Source organism: Scardinius erythrophthalmus, assembly GCF_964197995.2.
Source record: "Scardinius erythrophthalmus genome assembly, chromosome: 1".
Taxonomy (NCBI): Eukaryota; Metazoa; Chordata; class Actinopteri; order Cypriniformes; family Leuciscidae; genus Scardinius; species Scardinius erythrophthalmus.
Genome location: NC_138221.1, coordinates 38,860,637 through 38,883,272, shown reverse-complemented (window position 1 = coordinate 38,883,272; position 22,636 = coordinate 38,860,637). Strand labels below are relative to the sequence as shown.

The window sequence follows — 22,636 nt, the reverse complement described above, 5'->3', positions numbered from 1 at the left end:
TACGAAAATTGGAATGTGTATGATGAAATATGTTAAACATTTGGAGAAATGTTTCTTTGATTTGAGAGCTGAATGAATGGTTTGGGAAATTGTCCCAAATGAATCAATTATATTGTGTTAACAATCAAGAAAAACTGTTATAATACACTCACCTAAAGGATTATTAGGAACACCATACTAATACTGTGTTTGACCCCCTTTCGCCTTCAGAACTGCCTTAATTCTACGTGGCATTGATTCAACAAGGTGCTGAAAGCATTCTTTAGAAATGTTGGCCCATATTGATAGGATAGCATCTTGCAGTTGATGGAGATTTGTGGGATGCACATCCATGGCACGAAGCTCCCGTTCCACCACATCCCAAAGATGCTCTATTGGGTTGAGATCTGGTGACTGTGGGGGCCATTTTAGTACAGTGAACTCAGTGTCATGTTCAAGAAACCAATTTGAAATGATTCGAGCTTTGTGACATGGTGCATTATCCTGCTGGAAGTAGCCATCAGAGGATGGGTACATGGTGGTCATAAAGGGATGGACATGGTCAGAAACAATGCTCAGGTAGGCCTTGGCATTTAAACGATGCCCAATTGGCACTAAGGGGCCTAAAGTGTGCCCAGAAAACATCCCCCACACCATTACACCACCACCACCAGCCTGCACAGTGGTAACAAGGCATGATGGATCCATGTTCTCATTCTGTTTACGCCAAATTATTACTCTACCATCTGAATGTCTCAACAGAAATCGAGACTCATCAGACCAGGCAACATTTTTCCAGTCTTCAACTGTCCAATTTTGGTGAGCTCGTGCAAATTGTAGCCTCTTTTTCCTATTTGTAGTGGAGATGAGTGGTACCCGGTGGGGTCTTCTGCTGTTGTAGCCCATCCGCCTCAAGGTTGTGCTTGTTGTGGCTTCACAGATGCTTTGCTGCATACCTCGGTTGTAACGAGTGGTTATTTAAGTCAAAGTTGCTCTTCTATCAGCTTGAATCAGTCGGCCCATTCTCCTCTGACCTCTAGCATCAACAAGGCATTTTCGCCCACAGGACTGCCGCATACTGGATGTTTTTCCCTTTTCACACCATTCTGTGTAAACCCTAGAAATGGTTGTGCGTGAAAATCCCAGTAACTGAGCAGATTGTGAAATACTCAGACCGGCCCGTCTGGCACCAACAACCATGCCACGCTCAAAATTGCTTAAATCACCTTTCTTTCCCATTCTGACATTCAGTTTGGAGTTCAGGAGATTGTCTTGACCAGGACCACACCCCTAAATGCATTGAAGCAACTGCCATGTGATTGGTTGATTAGATAATTGCATTAATGAGAAATTGAACAGGTGTTCCTAATAATCCTTTAGGTGAGTATATAATATAATATAATATAATATAATATAATATAATATAATATAATATAATATAATATAATATAATATAATATAATATAATATAATATAATATAATATAATATAATATAATATAATATAATATAATATAATTGTTGCACAATTTTAATACCATTTTTTTTTTTTTTAACAATAAACCAAAGGTAAAATAAAACATTTATGTGGCCCGTCCAGCATATGGTTGATTGTGGACACAGGACACAGAATCTGTGGAAAATGGACAGCATTTTTTTATTATCAAGAGCTGTTTAAGGTTTCCTGGTCATGATGATTTTTTTTCTAATAAAAGTTCACTCCAACAGCTCCTAAACAAACCTTCAGCAGGAAAGCTGTGGAAAAAGATTGTGGAAAAAGATTATTAGATTTGTGGATCATCAAAGAACAAAAAATTTAGGGATCCACAAATATTTTAATATCTTTCATTGAGCTTATCAGAGATCAACAATTAAAGATGATTAAACCTAAAAAGAAAATGAATATAATGCTCTTCAGTTAACTTGTGTATTTGTAGAAAACAAATGAGAGCATTTCTGTCAGGACTATATCGCCAAGGATGATTAGCATACACAGTTTGGATTGGTGGTATGGTTCTGTTCTGGGGAAGAACTCCCTGCCCAGCAGGGAAAGCAGCGATAACCCCTCCAGAACAGAACCAATGTAGGCCTATTGCTGTTCTTAATGACAATTATTTATACATGACAACATAATATAAGAAAAATTAGTCTGATACAAAGAGGTATATCAGAGGTCAAGTCCTGACTGGAGAGAGGAGGAGCTGGGGATGGAGGAGGGTAATTAGCTTGTGAGAAAGGAGCTTATATATGGATGCTGTGATAGATGTTTTAGACGTGGATCAGCTGAGAGTCAGCTAATGCGAGCTTGACTAACGTGACCTGCCAGAACTTCAAGAACGCTTGATTTGTTCAAAATGTTTTTTTATTTGTACACATGTAAGGGTTGAATTAAATGATGGGGAATTTTAAATGTATTTGTAACATTTGTTGACTGTTCTCATACTGTGTTTTCCAGTAGCCTATTGCTTCATTAACAGGGGTATTTCCTCTATAAGCCGCGTAAGAAACGGGTGTAGGCTAGTACACAATAAAATCAGTGTATATTTTCAAGTCTTTAGATGAAATATGATGTAATAATTTTTGCTGTTAGTCTGAAGAGAGGGTGTTCTTAACATTTCCAAATAAAAAGAAGTCAAGGTAGGCTATCTTTATTGTCCCGTAATAAACCTTTCTCAAAAGGAACATCTGGCTTTCTTTAATTTACGTCTTTCATGGCAGATGATGTGGTTGGCAACATGAAGAAAACGTGGCTGATTGTTTGTTGTAATTTTAGATTACACAACTCATTTTTATTGAGCAGTAGATATGATCCTGTAGACCGTTTTACTGCTTTATCTCCCTCTCTCTGGGAGAATAAGGATCAGATGCTTTTGGTGTTATATCACATTTCACAAAAGGCAAATAAACACACTTCTACGGGTTTGTGACTACCGACGAATATGAAAATGGTATGTTGGCAGGTGTTAAAGTCCCATTCCTGCTGTGAACATGTCCTACATGAGAAGTAAAAACAGAGTGATAAAAAATCACACCTGAATGGAAACAAGTCTACATTTCATTTTTTTGTTTTTGTTTTGACATTTTTTAAAACAAACAGAACAGATGAAATAGAAGCTCTAAGTATATTACAAAATGTCTCCCTTAACATTTACTCTGAGGAACCTTACAATTAAATAGCACACTATAAAGAACAAAGTAAACCGTCTGGTGCACTTAGCAAGCTAGTCTGCCCTTTTTGGTGGTTTAATGCAATGGTTAGGTTATGTGAATTAACAGGTAAACATTTCAAGACCAATTCACAAAAAAAAAAGGGTGGGGGGGGGGATAGTTCACCCAAAATTTTTTAAAAAAATGACTATTTATGTGGTTTTAAACCTGTATGACTTTCTTAGATTGGAGAAACAAAAAATTAGAAGTTTTGAAGAATGTTCACGCTGCCTTTAGTAAAAGTAGATAATTAAAAGACCTATAATTTTTAATTTATAAATAAAAAAGAAAAAGAAGCACCATAAAATGGTCACTTAAGTGTTTTAAAGCCATCTGATAGCCTTGTGTTAGAATGAAACAGACTGAAAGTCATAATTCACTATTAATTTTGCTTCACAGTTTTCATTTTGGGCTGAAAATTCCTCCCAAAATCCCTCATGATGTTTGCTACTAGTGTTCAGCAACTTGTGTAACACAAAAGGAATGATTTATAGGAAAGTATAACCACTATTTTTGGTCTTATCTTACCTATCAAAACTCATTCCTAAAAAGTAAAAAAAAAGTCTTGTGTCTTCTTATGTTGTCTGAGCCTGAGGACAGACTTGGTTCTTCTGCCAAGCCAAAGCTCTGGCTTTCATCGTCCTGACGGTTCCAACACCGATCTGCATTGATCTCATTACAGATAGAGAAACAACTCATTTTCTTAAAGGGATACTCCACTTTAAAATGAAAATTCTGTCATCATATACTCACCCACCCTCATGTTGTTTCAAACCTGTATGAACTTCATTCTTCTGTTAAACAGAAAGGAAGATATTTAGAAGAATGTCAGTAACCAGACAGTTTCTGGTACCATTGACACATAGTATATATTTTTTCCTACTATGGAAGTCAATGGTACCAGAAACTGTCTGGTTACTGACATTCTTCTAAATATCTTCCTTTCTGTTCAGCAGAAGAAATAAATTCATACAGGCTTGAAACAACATGAGGGTGAGTATATGATGAGAGAATTTTCATTTTAAAGTGGAGTATCCCTTTAAAACTGCAGGAAATAATCTGGATGAACACCTAGCTACTTCTATGAGCATCAGAAATTTCTGGTTTGAGTTTTGCCTCGGTTAAGGCCACGGGACTTTATAATGTCCCTTCATAAAGTATTATCGCTGTCTGTTGCAGGATCGTGGCACCACTGTCAACCTGGCACCACTCTCCTGTCTGCTAGCTTTTCTCTATGGATATCATTTTCTAAATGTTTTCAGGAAACTGGGCAGGGAAGACCTCCAAGGACATAGCATTTTTTTTTTCTTTTGGTTTGATTCATAGTTAAGTCATCTAGCCTACTCTCAATTTTCCAGACATTTTTAATGGTGGAAAAGACACAGCAACCGTTAGCAGAGACAGTTAATTTAATGTGGCATTTCTAATTAACTTTTACTAGTGTTTGGGCATTTTTTTCCCCCCAGAGTTTTAGGCAATTAAGAAAACATATCTAAAGGTAATAATAAGCTGTTATTATGCCATGTTCATGAATCACGCCATTTTGAAATTACCATAAACGAGATGACAACGCGTGACGTTCTACACGGAGCTGTTCACGTCTTCAGAATTGTTCTTGTGGCAACACTATCAACGAATCTGCCACGGTTGAGTGATCGGAGTTGTCAAAAAAACTCAAGTTTACAAGTTGTAATTACAAGTTCTACAATGACATGAACGCTTTTTACGTGTCGGAACCTTGTAATTACGGTAAATCCGACATGGCATGAACGCACCTTTATTTTAATTATTACAAAACGGCTATATTTGCTCGGACGTAAAAAATAAATAATTCTATTTTCTTTTGGGAAAAAAAATTATCATAACGTTTCCTTTCCTGACAAAATATTGCACCACCTTGCTTATGGAACGTCTACATATTCCGCATTCACATCACAATCTGAATGTAATTATAGGCCAGAACTGTGGACAGCTTGGACACAAGGCAGCGCTTGTGCTCTCAGCACAGATGCCAAAGAAATCACCTGATCCTTCATTATTTTTGCAGAGAAATAAAACTGAACCACGTATAATTATGAGGGGCAGCTGGCTTACTTTTCTTATCGTCCATTGCTATTAAAATTCATAGTATATGCAAACAAAGACCAAAAAAAAAAAAAAAAAAAGCAATGAGAAGTGTTTTGCAATTTAGTTTCTTTAATATAATCTTATTTACACTGAATTTTTTTTCAGAAATGTTTAGTACATAGTAAGTTACATTACTCTTGCATCGAATAAACAATGACACTCAGGACCTAATAATTGTACAATGTGATGATACTGGTCACATTACTTGGAAAAAAGGGTTTTCTTAGAGAAATATGAAAACAACTGTAACTTCAGGCAAAGTCCATACTCATCTTCAAGCTCATTAGTCATTCCCACAATTGCACAACATTAAACGTCACCTCTTTTGTGTTTTATGCAAGTTTAAAAACAGTTCACCACTCTAGGCATTCACGGTCTTTTGGGAAAAACAGCAAACTTCATTTTTTGCACACTTGTCAAAGACACAAATTCCGACCGATCCGATACACATTAAGTGAGTAAAGAGACATTTTAAGACAGAACCAAGAATATAAAGGTGATGGATTTTATTGCATATATCACAAATATGAACATGACCACCGGGGCCCAGCCTACATCACTCGCTAACTCCATCCAGGTCAAAGGTCGGGTGTCCACGTCCTCTTAACGTCCTGAAGAATCAGCAGCAGGTTTAAATACTTTGATTCATACATAAAATAAAAGAGATTAGTGTACAGCTTTCACAAGAACTCAGCCTTCTCTGAAAACTACGGAATAATGGTAATAGCAGCAATACTTAAAAGGACATTACATGGTAATAAATAATTGGTAAAAAAAAAAAAAAAAAAACAGAGCGAGAGAGAAACAGACAAAAGTGGTTGAAGAAACACTATGAGGTTGGCTCATTCATTACACGTACAAAGAATAATCTGGTGCCATGCACAACAAGTACTACATAATGAAATCCAAGACACTCCCCTGCTCTTCCACCAAACCAAAACCTGGACCAAACACCTCTGTCAAAGTCGAGGAGCCGAAGGACGTCAGCGTTCGTCCACAGGACAATAAACACTCCATGATGGGTGATTGTACACGTGCCAGCCAAAGTGCTGAAGGTTACTCGGAGCAGTGGTTTCAATAAAAGAGCCGCGAATAACAGTCTGAAGGTGATTTTTGATAGTACGATAAGTTAAAACAGTTTATGCTGAGTTACCATATGATTATGGCTAGATTCATTTGGAAAAGATTAACAGGGTCCATCAAAATTAAGGACAAAAAGAGCTCCTTTAAAACATTCGACATCCGTTTTCTTTGCGAAACTAAAGTAACGAGTCCAGTTTAGGCGTGTTAACGGACACAATGGATCCGAATGTTGTTCAAGAAGGTGACATAGAAGTAGACTTGCTTCAAAATCGGCATATTAAAACACCATTCATTTAGCATTACCTTTAAAAAAGTAGGTCTTTTGTTGACAACGGAGGAATGCTCATTGGATAAAAAAAAAAAAAAAAAAGTAAGCAACGAAAATACTGGCTCACTCTGGAAACCGCTGACTTTGCAAGGGCTTTGAGTCCTTCTCTAGGCTGCACATGATCGTTGTGCTTCAGCTGAAGAACATTAACACATGGGCGCTGTTACATTCACAGTTCCCACAAGAGGACTAAGACTCGCCGTTAAGCATGTTCTTGATCTTAGACAAAAACAACAAAAAAAAAACATTTCAATAATACATTTCAAGCAATCGAGTTAAAATTTCTACAATGAGAACTGATGAGTACAGGAAATGGATACCACTGAAATGCCATCCTATAGTACTGAACAGGATGCAAGGAAATAAAATAATTACGGAAACAATCGAAGAAGTTACGAACATACAGAGCATGACAACGCAGACCACCCTTGTCCTTCGAGACACATTTGCTGTAGGTAAACTGGTTTAATGGTCACAGGCTCTGTGTATGTTAATATACTCCACCTAGACTAAAACATGGGCTCTACTTCATGTAGACCACAGGCTCAGCGAGGCTCTACGTACTGCAGCACAAACATACTCGCGTTACAGTCATACGCTATCAACCCATCGCTTCAGTGACAAAGACAATACAAACTGCATTTTTGAGAAACAAAATAAACGCTGATCCGATTTCTCCGTAACTTATGTGGTAATGTGAAAACGATTACCGAATCACACCGTGAGGAATCATTAGTCTTTGAGAGTTTTGCCCTTCGCTCCCCTCCGCTGCAGTCTCAGACTGGCGGGTGATGCTAAAGTCTGTCAGGAGACACCAGTCTGTCTGTCCTGGAGAAGGGGAGGGGGTGAGAGGGATGGCTGGGGCTGTTTGGTGGGTTTGCTGCCATTGCTGGCTGGCTGGCTGGACAGGGCACTCGCTCACTCCACTGCAAAGCCACACGTCTCCTCCACGGCCGTTAGGAGCTTCTCATAGAGCTTCTCGTAGGACTCGTAAGGCGGGATGTCGATTCGGTTAAAGCTGAAAGAATATGTGAGGAGCGAGTTCAGTATTTCAGCAATAGCCCTGACTGCATTCCATCTTAAATGAGTCCCATCATGCATTTCTATAGTTTAATATTTATAAACTGACTTTTATTTCAGTAAAGTGCCAAATAGTGTCATATGACCACTTCCACTCTCTCTGAGCTTTTTATTTTTTTACTAACGTGCCTTTAAGAAACATGAAACATACATACATACATATAAATAATCAAATGTGCTCATTTGGTGCTCAAGAAACATTTCTTATTATCATCAATGTGGAGTTCAAAAGAACAGCATTTATTTAAAATAGATTTATATATCACTATAAATCAATTTAAAGCATACTTGCTGAATAAAAGTACAAATTTCTTTCAAATAAGGTCTTACTGAACCCAAATCTTTGCATGGGACATTTAAAATCACAAATAAAATGAAAACATTTCTTTTAAATAAAAAGATCAAGGAAAGTTGGATTCATCATATGACATGCCCCCTTTAAAGACAATAGGAAGTGTGCCTTTACATTTTCTGAAAACATAACAACATCTGCATCTTTGATTAGTTTGAAGTTTTTAGCTAAATCTTACCATGTGTGGGCTTTGGGTAAGTTGTCTGTGTTGGCATCAATTAAATGAATAGTGAAGAGTCTTGGTCCTGCAGAACCTGTAGAACCTTACAAAGATACATTCTAGTTATCACTGTTCTCCAAATCATCACACTCAACAGAAGTGAGCATGAACACAAACTACTTTTAAAAGACACATTCACAACTGTAGATTCCATATTGTTAAAAGTGAATCAGATTATTCAGCAGGATGCAATGTAGGGTTGGGCTTGATATTTGTTTGGTAGGGGAACCTGTGAAACATGTTAGTCTGCATAATAAGAACTGGGACAATTAATACATTTGGGTTTCATGTTGCCTTTAGTCAGGGAATTTTTCATTAGGGTTAAGGCCAGTACAAACTAAATAGTGGCAGACTAGGAAGTTTTGACAAGCACAATATGTCAGGTATATTAAAAGTGCACATGGCTTATCCATTAGCCACCTTGCAGTGCTTTGAAGCCTTGTAGAGGGACGCGTGTGGAGCCCGTGACGAACTGTAGCAGTCTGCCTCTCCTCTCCTCATCGAACGATTCAACCGCCTGCCAGAACCACTTCACTATGTTACTGTCAGCCACACAGTGCTTCAGCCGCGTGTTGGCCTTCCAGTCGTTCAGATCGATCTTCCCCAAACCACCAATGATCAGCTAAAACGCAGAGAGAAACATAAACATTATTTTTGAGAGAGGAAGGCCTATATGAGCAATTATTTATTATACCTTTTTGCAATATGTTTGATGGCGATACACTACCGTATCTGGTTGAGGTCAGTAAGATCTTTTTTTAATTTTTTAATTTTAAGAAATTACTTTATTTAGCAAGAATGCATTAAATTGATAAAATCATAACTGTTTTCACCATTAATAATAAGAAATGTTTCTTGTATCAGAGTGATTTCTGAAGGATCATGTGACACTGAAGACTGGAGTAATGATGCTGAAAATTCAGCTTTGACAACACAGGAATGAACTACATTTTAAAATAGAAAAGAGTTGTTTTAAATTGCAATATTTCACAGTAATACTGTTCTTACTGTATTTATGATCAAATAATAGCAGCCTTGGAGAGCAGAAGAGATTTCTTTCAAAAACAAAAAAACGTACTACCCCCAAACCTTTAAACAGTATTGTATGAAATTAAAAAAGCAATATGAAAATAGAAGAAACTAGAAATTACAAGAAACTAGTTAATGCTGCTGTGAGGGTGTCTCTATGTGTGAGTGATGGTAAAATTGATATCTTTCTTCCGAATGCAGTTATCAATCTCTATTTTTTTAACTCTTTTTGAAAGTTGTGAAGACACTTTTCTGGGGGTTTTCTTTTGAGTAAATGGGAACTCATCACCAAAACTCATAACTGTCAACACCAATGCATTAATCACATTCACAAGCATAAGAGAACACACACACACACACACACACACACACACACACACACACAGACACAGACACAGACACACACACACACACACACACACACACACACACACACACACACACACACACACACACACACACACACACACACACACACACACACACACCTTTGTAGTAGATCACTTAATTAATGCTGTTTAATAACCTAAAGGCAGATGGTCCACAGCTTGGCATTCTTAACCTCCTACCTGACAGTAACATTTCAAAGTCAGGATTCAGAATGTGTTTATTTGCTGTTTAATATCTTGCTTCTGTGTTTATTTAGGGTCGAAAGCATGCCTTATTCATTTTATTAAACTTCTTATTACTGTATTGTGCTTCTCGCATTGTGCTAATCGTTTTGAAGTTTGTTGGCTATTGTAACTGTTTGGTTGAAATGTCATTATTAGTGTTACGATTCTTCTATTCTCCCCTTTTAAAGTCTTTGATATTATTAAGAACAGTCTCTTCATCAGCCTGTCCATTCAGCGTGTCTGAAATGTCTGAATTACCTCAAGTTCCTTGTTGTCAAAAGGCTTGAGCAGATGCTGTGGTATGAGTTCGTTGAAGCCCTTCTGCAGGGCGAGGAACTGGGCCTCAATGCCTCGCATGAACCTCCAGTTGACATATAGCCTAACAGAGACACAATCAATCATTAGAGATCTGCAGTGGAACATGGAGAACACCAACAGGCGACTGTGCCCCACAGTTCTCCATTAACAACCTCAGATTCTTTTCTATTTGGCAATGACTCGCACACAACAAAGACTCAATAAAATTGACATCCCACTAACATTCTTGATCGGTAGCTTATATATATCCAGGGTTCACTCAATCAAATTGACAGGGGAAAAAGCAGTGAGGCTCCTAAAACCTCTGCCAAGCCCCTTTAGCCAGGGTGAGTGCTGCCCTCTGCTGGCTGTCTGTCTCTGAGAGAGCGGTTATGTATCTGCTGTGCCTGGCAGTCCACAAGCTTGCTCCTCTTCATACCTCACATATTCTTTCTTGTTCTCCTCTGTGACTGGGATGTTCTTGCCGTTTGGTTTCAGCTCATGTTGGAGGAATTTGCCAAAAGCATTATGTTCTACGCAGAAGGTATGGTCCAAAACAGACGTGATGTCATTTTCTCTGAAAAACACAAGAAAAATATTTTGCAGTTATTCATACTGTTGCTTACATTCAACAGGCTACCCATTAACAATCCAGAAATATCAAGCTGTTTGTTTGGCTATACTGAACCCAAAATATGCCTGTGCATTTTACTTCGTTTTTTTTGTTGTAATTTCATTTGCAATGGTGATTCCATCATATTCTTCTTTTTTTAAAAAAGAACAACCTATAATACCAAGAGTTTTTACATGATTTAAATGAGAATACATTAAAAGCAGCACACACACACAAAAAACAACCCTTTAAATTCTTAATATTGTAATGTGTAGAAACATTATAGACACATAAACTTTACACAAGTATGAATTTCTCTAAAAAACAAACTTCCTATTCTTGCGTCATTACATAGTTTTGAAGACTTTATTGTAACATTTGGAAAATCATAATAGCAACAGGCTGGTGTATCATTTTAACTTCTTGTGTAGATATTTAAATGAGTCTTTTAATGTATTTATTTTAATGCTAAACGATAAGAATTAGAGGTTACTTTATTTTTTAAATAATAATTATAATCTTGAATTTTATGTATCACATTCTGGCTTGTGCCCTTTAAGAATCTTTCAAGTGTGACAGGAACAACAGTGGTGTAGAAAAGTCTGTGCGAGATAAGTCCGCACTCTCTCTTTAGTCTTAAAGACTTGATTTCGTATGAAATTCACTCACAGGATCCAGACGAGGCTCTTGTGCAGCTCTGGGTCCACAGTCTCAAGGTCACAAAGCTGGATGGGCTTCCCCAGGAGCTGCTTGTAGAAGGGCAAGGTGAAGCCTCCATTAATGTAGTGCCCGTGGAAAACAGCCAGACCCATAATCCGCCCAACAAAGTGGAAGTAAGACAAGTGGTCCTGAAAAAACAGCAGAGGGCGTGAAAGGAAAGTTAATGAGACCCTGCAACAGAGTCAATCTTTTAAAGCACAGATGATGACCACAAGGTCCAAGCAGCACTGCCTTTGCTAAACTTCTTCATAGCATACTGATTTACTGGGTCTTGTTTAAGAGGGAAATCCCAAGCATAGGACACTGAATGACTTACAGGGTTGATGGATGAATCTGGGTTTATCTGTAGTGTGTAGATGTTATCAGTTGAGTACTGAAACAGGCCGTAGTATGGATTCAGCATCTCATGGCAGAGAAGATATAACCATTCCCTGGAATAAGACAGGAATTCAGACAGACAAGTCAGATTGACTTTTTAAGAAGATGCTCATATTTGAGTCTTGCTGGCAGTAGTTCAGTCTAAGCTCTGTGCTCAACAGGGGAACACCTGCAATATCGTGAACATGATACCCTGCATGCTGATAAGCCTGGCTGAGATTCAGCTAAACTGTTGAAATTATAAAGTCAAGTCTGGTGTATGAAAAGAGATGGGGGAATAATGAGGCACAGGGGAAATTAATTAATGAGAACCTTTCATATGGAACAGATTCATATGCTACCTAGCAACACCACCGTAATCCAGCCCCTCCTCTCCTCTAAACTTCACCATCAGCCGCTTCTTCAGGTCTTTGGGTCTCATCTTCATGATCTGTCTATAAGACTCCTATTGCACAGATAGAGCAGCACTTAGAGCAGTGACATAACAACACATTTATTTCCATAATAAGATGCAATTATGAGTGAAACATTATTGACATAAATGATACATAATTAAAGGGATAGTTCACCCTAAAATTAAAATTAAGTCTTTTATTCACCCTAGGGCCAAAAAGTCAAGATCAACAAAAATGTGACATGAAATACAACCCATGTACCTTCTTCTATGAGGTGAACATATCCGTTGTGTTCGTCATAACAAGAAGTTATCGCGTTCACATCTGTCATCAGACAAATGGAGCTCCGGTCCGGAGAAGTGCTCAAGGATACGGTTTGGGGATTTCTAGGCATTGTATTTCATGTGTTTTTGTTGCTCTTGATTTCTCACAACTTGTGTGTTTTTCTGAGCGAGTCGAAGTGAACTGCAGAGCTAATAGAGTCTCACGAACGTGCGGTCGAGCACAGAAGACCAACGACCAAAGTCAGGATTTTCATTAAATAAATTACATTTTGTTTTTCACCAAACCCTATTGTATTCCCCCAGAACACTTGGAATATACGGCACATGTTGCATGGGATCATTATGTCATTCTTTTACGTCTTTTTAAAAAAGCTTGACGCTGGTCTATATTCACTGCCATTAGTATGAGCAGGACATTTTTTGTTAAAATTTGTGTTCCATAAAGAAAGAAGGGCATACATACAGCATTAGAACAGCAGGATGAGTAAAGTATGACATAATTTTCATTTTAGGGTGAACTATCCCTTTAAACAATAATAAATGAAACAAATTTTAAACCAGCCTAAAATGAAGTTTACATTGCTATTTGGCTATTTCTTTTAGTCACAAAAACTAAATCAGATGCAAATTTTAAAAAGATATTTAAAAAGCAAGCAATTACATAACCGTTCAAAAGTATGGGGTCTTTTACTCAGCAAGGACATTACATTTTTTTATCAAGTGATAAAGTGATAATACAGACATTTAAAATGTTTTAAAAATGTATACAGTATGAGTATATATATATATATATATATATATATATATATTTTTTTTTTTTTTTTTTTACAAACATATAAAGCAGCACAACTGATGTGCAACATTGATAATTAGAATCAGATGAACTGAAGACTGGAGTAATGGCTGCTGAAAATTTAGCTTTATCACAGGACTAAACTAAATTTTTAAATATATTAAAATAGAAAACAGTTTTATTGTAATAATGTTAGTTTTCATTGTATTAATTTTTCAAATTATGACTGTTCTAACTATATTTGAGCAAATAAATGCAGTCTTCGTCAACATAACAGACTTCTTTCAAAAACATCTTACTGACCCCAAACTATTGAATGTTAGTGTACACTGGGATGAAATTACAAACACGTTTTTTCTTTGGAATAACGTGCAGCGATGAATCTTATACAGTAAAACCAGCCATGTGCATTAAAGTAAATAAAGTAAAAATATACTCTCCTAAAATCATGTGTCTCATGTTGCTATGTCCAAAAATTGCAGAGTAACTAAAGATACTGAAATTGGATCCTACTCTCTAAGTACATCCTACGCTCAGAGACCAAATAGAGAGCAAACCTAATCGTGATGCATATATCATAGTCACTTCCAATGACAAAAACAGTTCCACAGTGCTGTTAGAACTAAATTACGCATGTTTACATGACTGCCACTATTCAGCTTTGTGACTGTGAGTACCTCAAAGATCTCCTCACGGGACACTTCAATGCGGCAGTGGCCGGCCTGAGGCTGCTGCAGGGAGAGCTCATGACGGAGAACTTTAAGTTTCTGGACCAGATCTCTCTCGTAGCGCACCGGTAACTCCCCGTCACCCTCCTCAATACCAACCTCCATCTGTACGGGCAGAGCCTGGCTCGACTCCTTCACCTGAGAGTGCTGGCTGCTCATCACGTGCAAAACACACACAAATGTCACATGTGAACCAATACCTCCGCACTTTCATAGCAGTTTATCAAACCACTGGACCATGTAATTTTCATGCATCATTCAGGTTACACTCCCACTAGGGACGATTAGGAATTAAATGTCGAGAATTAATTTAATAAACTCTTATACGAGCAAGCAACAATCATTACTAGCAAGTTTAATTACACAAGGATGATTTATTCATTGTGGTGAATAATTAACAGGATAATTTAAGAGCTGGGATGAGTAATCAGATGTTATGAGCAGAGCCGATGTGAAAGATGTTTTACCTCATGATGTGGTGTAACCTGGGGTCGGTGAATTGCGTGGTTCTATTATTGTGGTCGACAAAATAAATTCGTCCTGACACAGTGCTCCTGATCTCCCAGCCGGGCGGCAGAGGGCCCAGCTCCTCACAACTCACGCTGTTCAAATCCCTGAAGGAGCAAGCGCACCCATCACACCTGCTGCTCAATACATATATAATGGCGACCTAAAACTCTGCCTCTTCACCCTCTTCCTAGGTGGGAAATTAACTTATTTTTGTCCTCCAGCCACAATGGTGAAATAATATTACACTTTAAAAGAACTGTTTTCTATTTGAATACATTTTGAAATGTAATTTATTCAATTATAATTGTTTAATTATTATATTTTTTGATGAATACAAAGTTTAAAAACAGCATTTATTTTAAATAGAAATCTTTCGTAACATTATAATGGTCTAAACTGTGACTTTTGATCAGTTAAATGCATCCTTGCTGAATATAACTATTGTCCATTCAAGTAGAGCTAGAACTTATTACCCAAATAGAAAAAAGCTGCAAGGCATAACATGACAAAGATGCCCACCAATCAGACAGACTTGTCTTATATACAGAGATGTTGGCGCAACTAAAGATCCAAACACACAGTCGACAGCGTTAAAAGCTAAATTTGAAATAAAGATAAAATGAGTAACATGTTTAGACCAGAGATTAAAAAGAATGGAAACTATTGGTTGTGAGCACATAGTAGTGCAATGTGGGAGAAGCAAAGAATCTGATTGGCCAGTGAACGTGCACATGTCACACAGGAGCAGGTGTGTGTGAGAGTCCAAGCGTGCAGAGAGATCTTTGTTTGTGAAGCAGACGTGCTTTCCCTTCCCAAGTTGGTGATACTGGTTATAAAACCAAAGGAGAAAGATGCTAAAATCTGTATGCTGAGTTTGTTTAAGGACAGCTGGGAAAAGCCACTATGTATTCATCAACTTTATGATACACCACTGGTTCAGCTAAACATATGAATTAGTACTGAATTTAAGAAAATTAATTTAGATCATCAACTTCTTGTCTGGAAGACCTTCAATAAATTTCATCAGTGATCATGAATCAGATGTTTTGAGTTTTTCCATGCACCCTCTACAACTGATTGAAAGCCTTTTTCAAGTTTGGACAGACATTGAAGCTGAGAATAACTTGAAAGACAGTACTTTTTCAAAACATCACACGGTCATGTTGAATATACAAGTATGGTGTTGGGCCAATCTAAAAAAAGGCCCATTTGAGGTCACACGCTACAGTGACTGATAAGGTAAAATAGCCTGCCACTGTGCAATAAGCACTTGTGGTGGACTAGTGGCTTGTGTTGATTTCCCACCCTGTGATGATCCTATCACTAACAGGCTGCTTCTCAAGTCTCTTTCCTGATGCTCCTGAAATCATTATTATGATGACGAGCAAATGATTAAGCTTCGCAATGTCAACAGTAGCAGCTATCAAGTGAGATTGTTGATTATTAAGTAAGCTGATTGTGGACATTAAAGAGCTATGATTAGAGCAATATCACAATAGCAGTGAGGAGAAATCAAACAGGGGCAATCGTTATTTCAGCAAAGGCGGGTGGTGATTAAACCTACCGGGGTATTCTGGGATCATGCCAGGTGCTCACGCCAGTCTGTGTGTGCAGAAAATAGACCTGGCCCTGCACAGTGGTCCTTTGCTCTGAATTAGAAAAGACAAGAGACACATGTCAAGAGTGAAAGAGCAACAGCTAACTCAGAGGTTTACACGTAACCTGAATGAGAGCCAGGGCTATTGCAAAGCATCCAGTTCTCAGACTGCACACAGCTAGTGTGGCATGTCTAGTCTGAGATTTAATTACACTGGCGGCGTCCACCGGTCACGGCAGAGGACTCGACCACAACACCAGAAGGGTCAGGCATGGTTACACTCCAATGAGAGGTTGTACCACAGCCAATCCACCTGTATATTGCGGGCCGCAATAGCCACACGGCTCAACTAAAGTAGCAGTGCCACATAGAATAGACTTCTTTCAGAGCTCAGACTCTCCAGTTCACTGCACTTCAGTAGCCTCTACCCAGAGCGCTAAGCTGTATTAGTCTCAGTGGACTTCAGCAGTACTGAGGGTAAGAAATCATGTATACACACTGAGAAGAGCAAAACTGCATATTTTTGTGAAATATTTATAAATAAATCTTTTATTGCAAAACTATCACTTAAAAAACAACAGTGACTTGTAGATTAAACATAATGACAGGAAAATTGCTCACACCAGGTTATTTGAAGTGTATTGAAGTAGGTGCAATTTGTTACAAAAGCAGTGTCTGGATATCAAGTAGTGTTTTAAAGCACCGGCACTAAAAATAAAGAGCTAAAACAATTTGATTAAAAAAATACAATAAATCTAGGTAAACTTCATTAACTCGACCATGCTGACTCACTGCTAATATGCACACACTTACCGTAGCCCTCAGGGAGGTCGGGGGACTGGTGTCCGTGTGGTCTGTTTTGAGGTGTGTGTGCGTGCCCTCGGGAATCTTGGTTTCTGATCCGTTGTGCTTGGAGTCGTTGCTCCTGATTGGGTGACTCAAGTGCACGGCAGTTTCCTCCGCCAGCGGCCCCTGTGGGATCTGTGTATGGCATGGGCTCCTCCATGAAACAGCTGAGAGGCCGTCCAGGCCCCGAATCCTCAAAAACTGGCCTGAAACATATACAGATCAGATGTGAAAACACGGCTACATCAACAAACAGACACAAACATTTAGGACAACATAAAACTGCCCCTAATATTTTAACAACTGTCTCAGGACCTATCCTACACAAATAAGTCATTTCATAATCTACCATGACATATAATAACTTTCATGTATCATTTCCAAAATTACTTTTCAGCTGATTTAACACAGGTGACATAGGTGTGGCTAGGTAATATCATAATCATCTTACACAAAAGAAAGTTCAGCCCTTTATTATTTTTACAGACTGGGCCAAATGTTCTGACTAAGTATTGATGATTAAACAGTGATGAACTGTGAAACTAACTGGTCTTTAGGAAGCTCAAATAAAGTGCTTTCTATCTGGGCAGGTAGCCAGTCAGGTCCAGTGCTAAATAAATGTGCATCTTCAGGACAGAAGACGACTCACCCTTCATTCTCTACTAGTCCTCTACAGTCGACCACAGGCCCTCCACTGCCAATTCTGTCTCTGGTTTGCAGGCTCACTACAAAAGTGAAGAAAACGGTAAAGAAAAGTCTGCACATTGAGGCTCTTCGTTAAGCAGAAAATACTGATTTAGCGATGAACAACTGATTTTTGTTTGAGAATTTAGATTCAATTTTACACAGTGGTTACAAAGTATTTGGACCATATAAAAAACAATGTATGAACTTCATTGCATTAAATACAAAATATCCAACTAAGTGGCCTCAGCAAACAAATAATGCTAGTGCTTTATTCAGAATTACACTTTTATGAGGAAAATGTCATCTTAAATGTTTTGACTACTTGTGTTATCTTTCTTCAAAATGAACACTTGGTTTGACATTTTGTTATCCAGTGCAAATACATCCATTTAAAAGTGTTGCTAAATACATTTTGGGGCCATTGTACCTGAAAAGTTCTGTACAAGTTCTACCTGCACTGTTCAATACATACCAACGATTTGCCCACGGACGGCATCACTGTCAGATGGGTTCAACTTGCACAAGTCTAAACGCTGGTCTGATGGTGAGACAGATAATATGGTGTAATCAAAATTTTGATGTATGAGGTTATCAAACTTTTATAGACTGCAGAGAAATGATTAAAAACTGTGATAAGGCACAATTAAGAGATTATAAAAAGTGCTGGCTATAAAAAGTGTCACACTCACAGCCTGTGTCTTTTAGTCTGCTGATGGCGTTGGACAGGAGCCGAACACAGCCTAAGAAACCCGCCCCCTGCTTCTTATGGATCTTCTTATGGTTCCATACACTAATGGTGATTGAGTCTGTCTTCCCAATATACCTGCGGAAAAACTCAATTTAGCAAGTTCCTCCAGTGAACTTCTGTTTCAAATAACTAGCTAACATTATTTTAAAGATTAACTAAATTACTGAAACTGCACAACATCATGAATACCACTTAGAACATTAAAAAAAAATCTGCCATTAGTAAGGAAATTTGCTCACAAGTCGTAATGCTGATTCCACTTGGGGTCCAATGTGCTTTTGACCGTGTCTGTAGAGTGGCATTGACCCGAGCCATCCACCACCACTTTGGCGAAAGGATCAGGCAACCCTGCAGCAGAACGACAGTGTGGCAGGAATACAAATAAACAACTGAGGACAAACTCGGCCGTCACACACTGTCCTCACTCTGCCCTCTGAAAGAATATGTACAATCTGGACAGCTAAGCAGCTTCCACAATGACAGCTCCAAGAATTTAGATAGACTGCAAATATTTGGATTTATTTTTTCTCCAGAGTCCTAGACCAAAAAGGTGACGTGGCGTGTAGCCAAGTATGGTTTCGCATACTCGGACTTTATGCTCTGCATTTCACCCATCCAAGTGCACACACACATACCAATGAGTATTGAACACACACCCGGATGCAGTGGGCAGCCCTTTTTGCTGGGGCGCCCGGGGAGCCCAGTCAAACTTGGTACCTGGCGGCACAAGGGCACCTCAGGTGGTAGAGAGCACTGTTCATTCACTCTCCAACTACATTTCCTGCCAGTACTGAGACTCGAACCAGCGACCTTCGGGTTACAAATCCGACTCTCTAACCATTAGGCCACAACTGCATGATATTATATAAAATTATATAAACTAAGATGACCAACTTGAACGAACAACTCACGCAGAAGCATGTACCTCGTTGTTTGGAGATATGTGGCAAATTAAATTAATGTGTTCAAAATTCAGCTCAAAATATCAAATATATTTGACTGGGTGTATTCAAAGTCTGCAGCAAAAAAAAAAAGTATAAAAGTGTAAAGTAAATGTGCCAATCATACACTACACAACTTTCTGTAAAAATCTGTCAACTCCGACTGGCCAATATCCGCAAATCGACTTGGAGCTGGCGGTTGACTTTCGGCAATTTGGGCAAAAGTCATGTAGTATATTCCAGCCTTGAGAGTATTTTGGCCTGACTGAAAAATTACAGTTAAATTTTGCTTTATGGTTCCAACATGTTACTGACCACACCCAAGCAAAGTTCTTCATTAAAACAGATTCCAACTTACAATTGGTTGGCACAGGTGAACAGTACATGTTAGTGTATATGCTAACAATAACCAACAGTATTTTGGTTACATGATTACATACTGTATTTGGATGTTTCTTAGTCAGATGTTAGATTATTCAAACTGAAAACTTAGTATGAGACTGGTTCGTGAAGGTTCTCGACTGATTTATTAAAACAACCAGCTCAAAAGAGTAATTTCTTCGCAAACATTACATCATGGGTTAGATGAAATCTGCTAAAAGCGCATATCAACAGTTATTTTCCAGTTTGTCGCCAACTGCAATTATATTTAAATTACTGTTGTGAATGTTTATTTCCATGTCACATTTCTAATAATTTTAGTCCTATATTGTGTTGCTTAGCTATAGACTTGGCAATGCATTTTGCTTGGTGTAACTGAAATTCACATGATCTGTGAACCGTTCATTTGGTGGCGTGATAATATGAGTCTTTTAACTGAAATTATTTGAGTGGGGAGAAAAAGACTACTGAAAAATACATGCTGCATCTGTTGTAAAACATAAATACTAATAATTCACTGTATAATTACCAGGGACAATTGGCCTTGTTTTGCCTGTCTTCGTCATACATTGTCATGTGGCCTTTTGTTATACGAGAAGCATAATGGCCATGGCACAGAAACAGGATCTATGAATGACGCACACCAGACATTTGAATAATATGTGGGACACACAATGACGAGGCCAGTGGGGCAAACAAGCCTGTCAGTCAGAACAGCTGGGATCGAGAGCCCAGGCTCCAGAACAGTGAAGTGTGCTCATGTTGTAGTGGGTGGAATCTGATGAGGAGCCACTGAATGAGGATGTGAATTCCCCCAGTGATAAAAGCAGCCAGTGGGCGGCTCTTACAGGAGAGAGAGGCTCTACAGAATCACAAACAGTTCCTATAAAGCCATTTCTGCGAATGCGAAGGATTTGAAGTCGAGTAAAAGTTCACCCAAAAGCAAAAAAAAAAAAAAAAGCAAAAATTTAGTCAAATACTTGACATTCCAAACTCCTTTGACTTTATGTGAAACAAAAAAGTGAATCTGAAGAATATCCTGGCAACTCTTTTCAATATAAATGTGAATTTACAGTGAAATAGAATGAGGACTGGAGCTGTCAAACTCCAAAATAAAAGCAAATGTATGCATTACTGAAGAGGTTACAATGCATGCTCTACATTTCAAGCCTTCTGAAATAATGTGATAGCTTTGTTTGAGAAACAGACCCAAATTTAAGTTATAATTCACTGATAATCCACTCAAACTCTCCTTGGCACATTTATGAAAGTTAAAGAGAGAAGTAGTGATGTCCTATTTGCAAAGTGAATTGTTCTTTGAGATGGACATTTTCAATGAAATGGTTGGTCCAGTTCGCAAAATTGATTTGAATGATTTTGCAGCAGTATTTCTCTCTCACAAAGTTAACAGATTGCCTTCCGAAAATTCAATTCTCATGGGCTTCTTCTGAGAAGCATTTCTTGAAACCCAAATTTATTGTAATAACATGGAACCCAGCATATTATTCAGAATCTTTCCTCTTGTGTAGCCTTGCAGGTCTGAAGTGAATGAGCGGCAGTAAAAGGAAACATTTTAATTTTGGTGTGAACATTTTTAAGGTACACAAAGGATGAAAATAATGAATAATGAGGTGAAATGAGTTATACTTACGGAAGAAGTCTTTCTTTGCCAGATTCTTGGCACATAATACTGAAAGAAAACAAACAAACATCAAATTAGTCAGATATATCAACAGATGCACCACTTGCTCTGTTATGTATGAATTTGGATAAAATCTGATGCATGTAAATCTGCTCTGAAAACAGCCTTTATCTGAAGGGCCTCATTCCACAAACTAACTGACATGATCAGGATCCCTTTCCTCTAGTACCCCAAGAGGGATTGCTGGGGCTGTCCCAGCACAACCTGAAAAAAAAAAAAAAAAACACAGCTTTTCCCTGAATATGTAAAGCTTAAGCGTCTGCCTGAAAGTTTTTCTTTTCTTTGCTAGCCTTCACCTAATGTGAAAATATCAAAAGGTCATTCTGTTTAAGGCTGAAATGTGATTTGATGCTTTTCAATGGGATTTGGCACACTTGAGAGAAGCAGCATTTGTGAAGAAGTTTGGTGTCAGCTCATGTTTGACACGCCGTGGTGTGAGAGGGAGCAGGTCTGGTCAGCAGCAATATTCATCTCATCAAAAATGCACTGTATACACAATGGACAAAGTAATAGGAAACCAATGACCTGCATCATTTTAGACAAGAAAAATGAGCATATCAGTGCAGAGTGTAAAAGCCGATACTGCACTGCAGTCACAGCACAACAGGAAACAGTGAGGAATCATATGCAGCGCAGCTTGACAATGGTTGATTCTGAATTGTGTGGTCTGAGTGTGTTGCTGGACAAACAGAGTAAGGCTGTGTTCTGCCTCTAAAGAGTTTTTTTTCCTCCCATGACTAATTTGTGCGTGCTGTCAGAACGGGAACAGTACAAATGAATGCCGCTCAACACATGACATTGCAAACAATTTTGTCCAATTTATGAACGCTAAAACATTAGAATGGCTGCAAACTGTCCCTTTCATCGGTTTACACGATTATCTAAAAACATTTATCTGAGAGCTGTGCTACAGTGCTGAAAAACCTTTTAAGTGCAATCGCTTATATTGCATTGTTCAATAATGTTGGTGTAATTATTACATAGGCGAACAGTTCAGT

The 22,636-nt window shown here is 38.2% G+C and overlaps 1 protein-coding gene across 2 annotated transcripts in view; it reads right to left on the bottom strand.

Moving 5' to 3' along the window:
- Nucleotides 1-5,367: 5,367 nt before the first annotated feature.
- The window catches only part of smurf1 (SMAD specific E3 ubiquitin protein ligase 1), a 37,078-nt gene continuing 19,809 nt past the window's right edge, over nt 5,368-22,636 (bottom strand). The window contains exons 2-18 of one of the 2 annotated variants that reach the window (XM_081378690.1): nt 21,588-21,626; nt 18,854-18,962; nt 18,556-18,689; nt 18,339-18,404; nt 17,829-17,904; nt 17,147-17,385; nt 16,301-16,385; nt 14,694-14,840; nt 14,176-14,377; nt 12,368-12,471; nt 11,965-12,079; nt 11,598-11,776; nt 10,755-10,892; nt 10,277-10,397; nt 8,796-8,997; nt 8,334-8,418; nt 5,368-7,741 (exon numbers count right to left, since the gene is read on the bottom strand). In XM_081378690.1, the coding sequence (XP_081234816.1) occupies nt 7,642-7,741; nt 8,334-8,418; nt 8,796-8,997; nt 10,277-10,397; nt 10,755-10,892; nt 11,598-11,776; nt 11,965-12,079; nt 12,368-12,471; nt 14,176-14,377; nt 14,694-14,840; nt 16,301-16,385; nt 17,147-17,385; nt 17,829-17,904; nt 18,339-18,404; nt 18,556-18,689; nt 18,854-18,962; nt 21,588-21,626 (2,141 nt within the window). In that variant the 3' untranslated portion in view covers nt 5,368-7,641. The remainder of the gene's footprint in view (nt 7,742-8,333; nt 8,419-8,795; nt 8,998-10,276; nt 10,398-10,754; nt 10,893-11,597; nt 11,777-11,964; nt 12,080-12,367; nt 12,472-14,175; nt 14,378-14,693; nt 14,841-16,300; nt 16,386-17,146; nt 17,386-17,828; nt 17,905-18,338; nt 18,405-18,555; nt 18,690-18,853; nt 18,963-21,587; nt 21,627-22,636) is intronic. The other variant, XM_081378691.1, reaches the window with a different exon arrangement.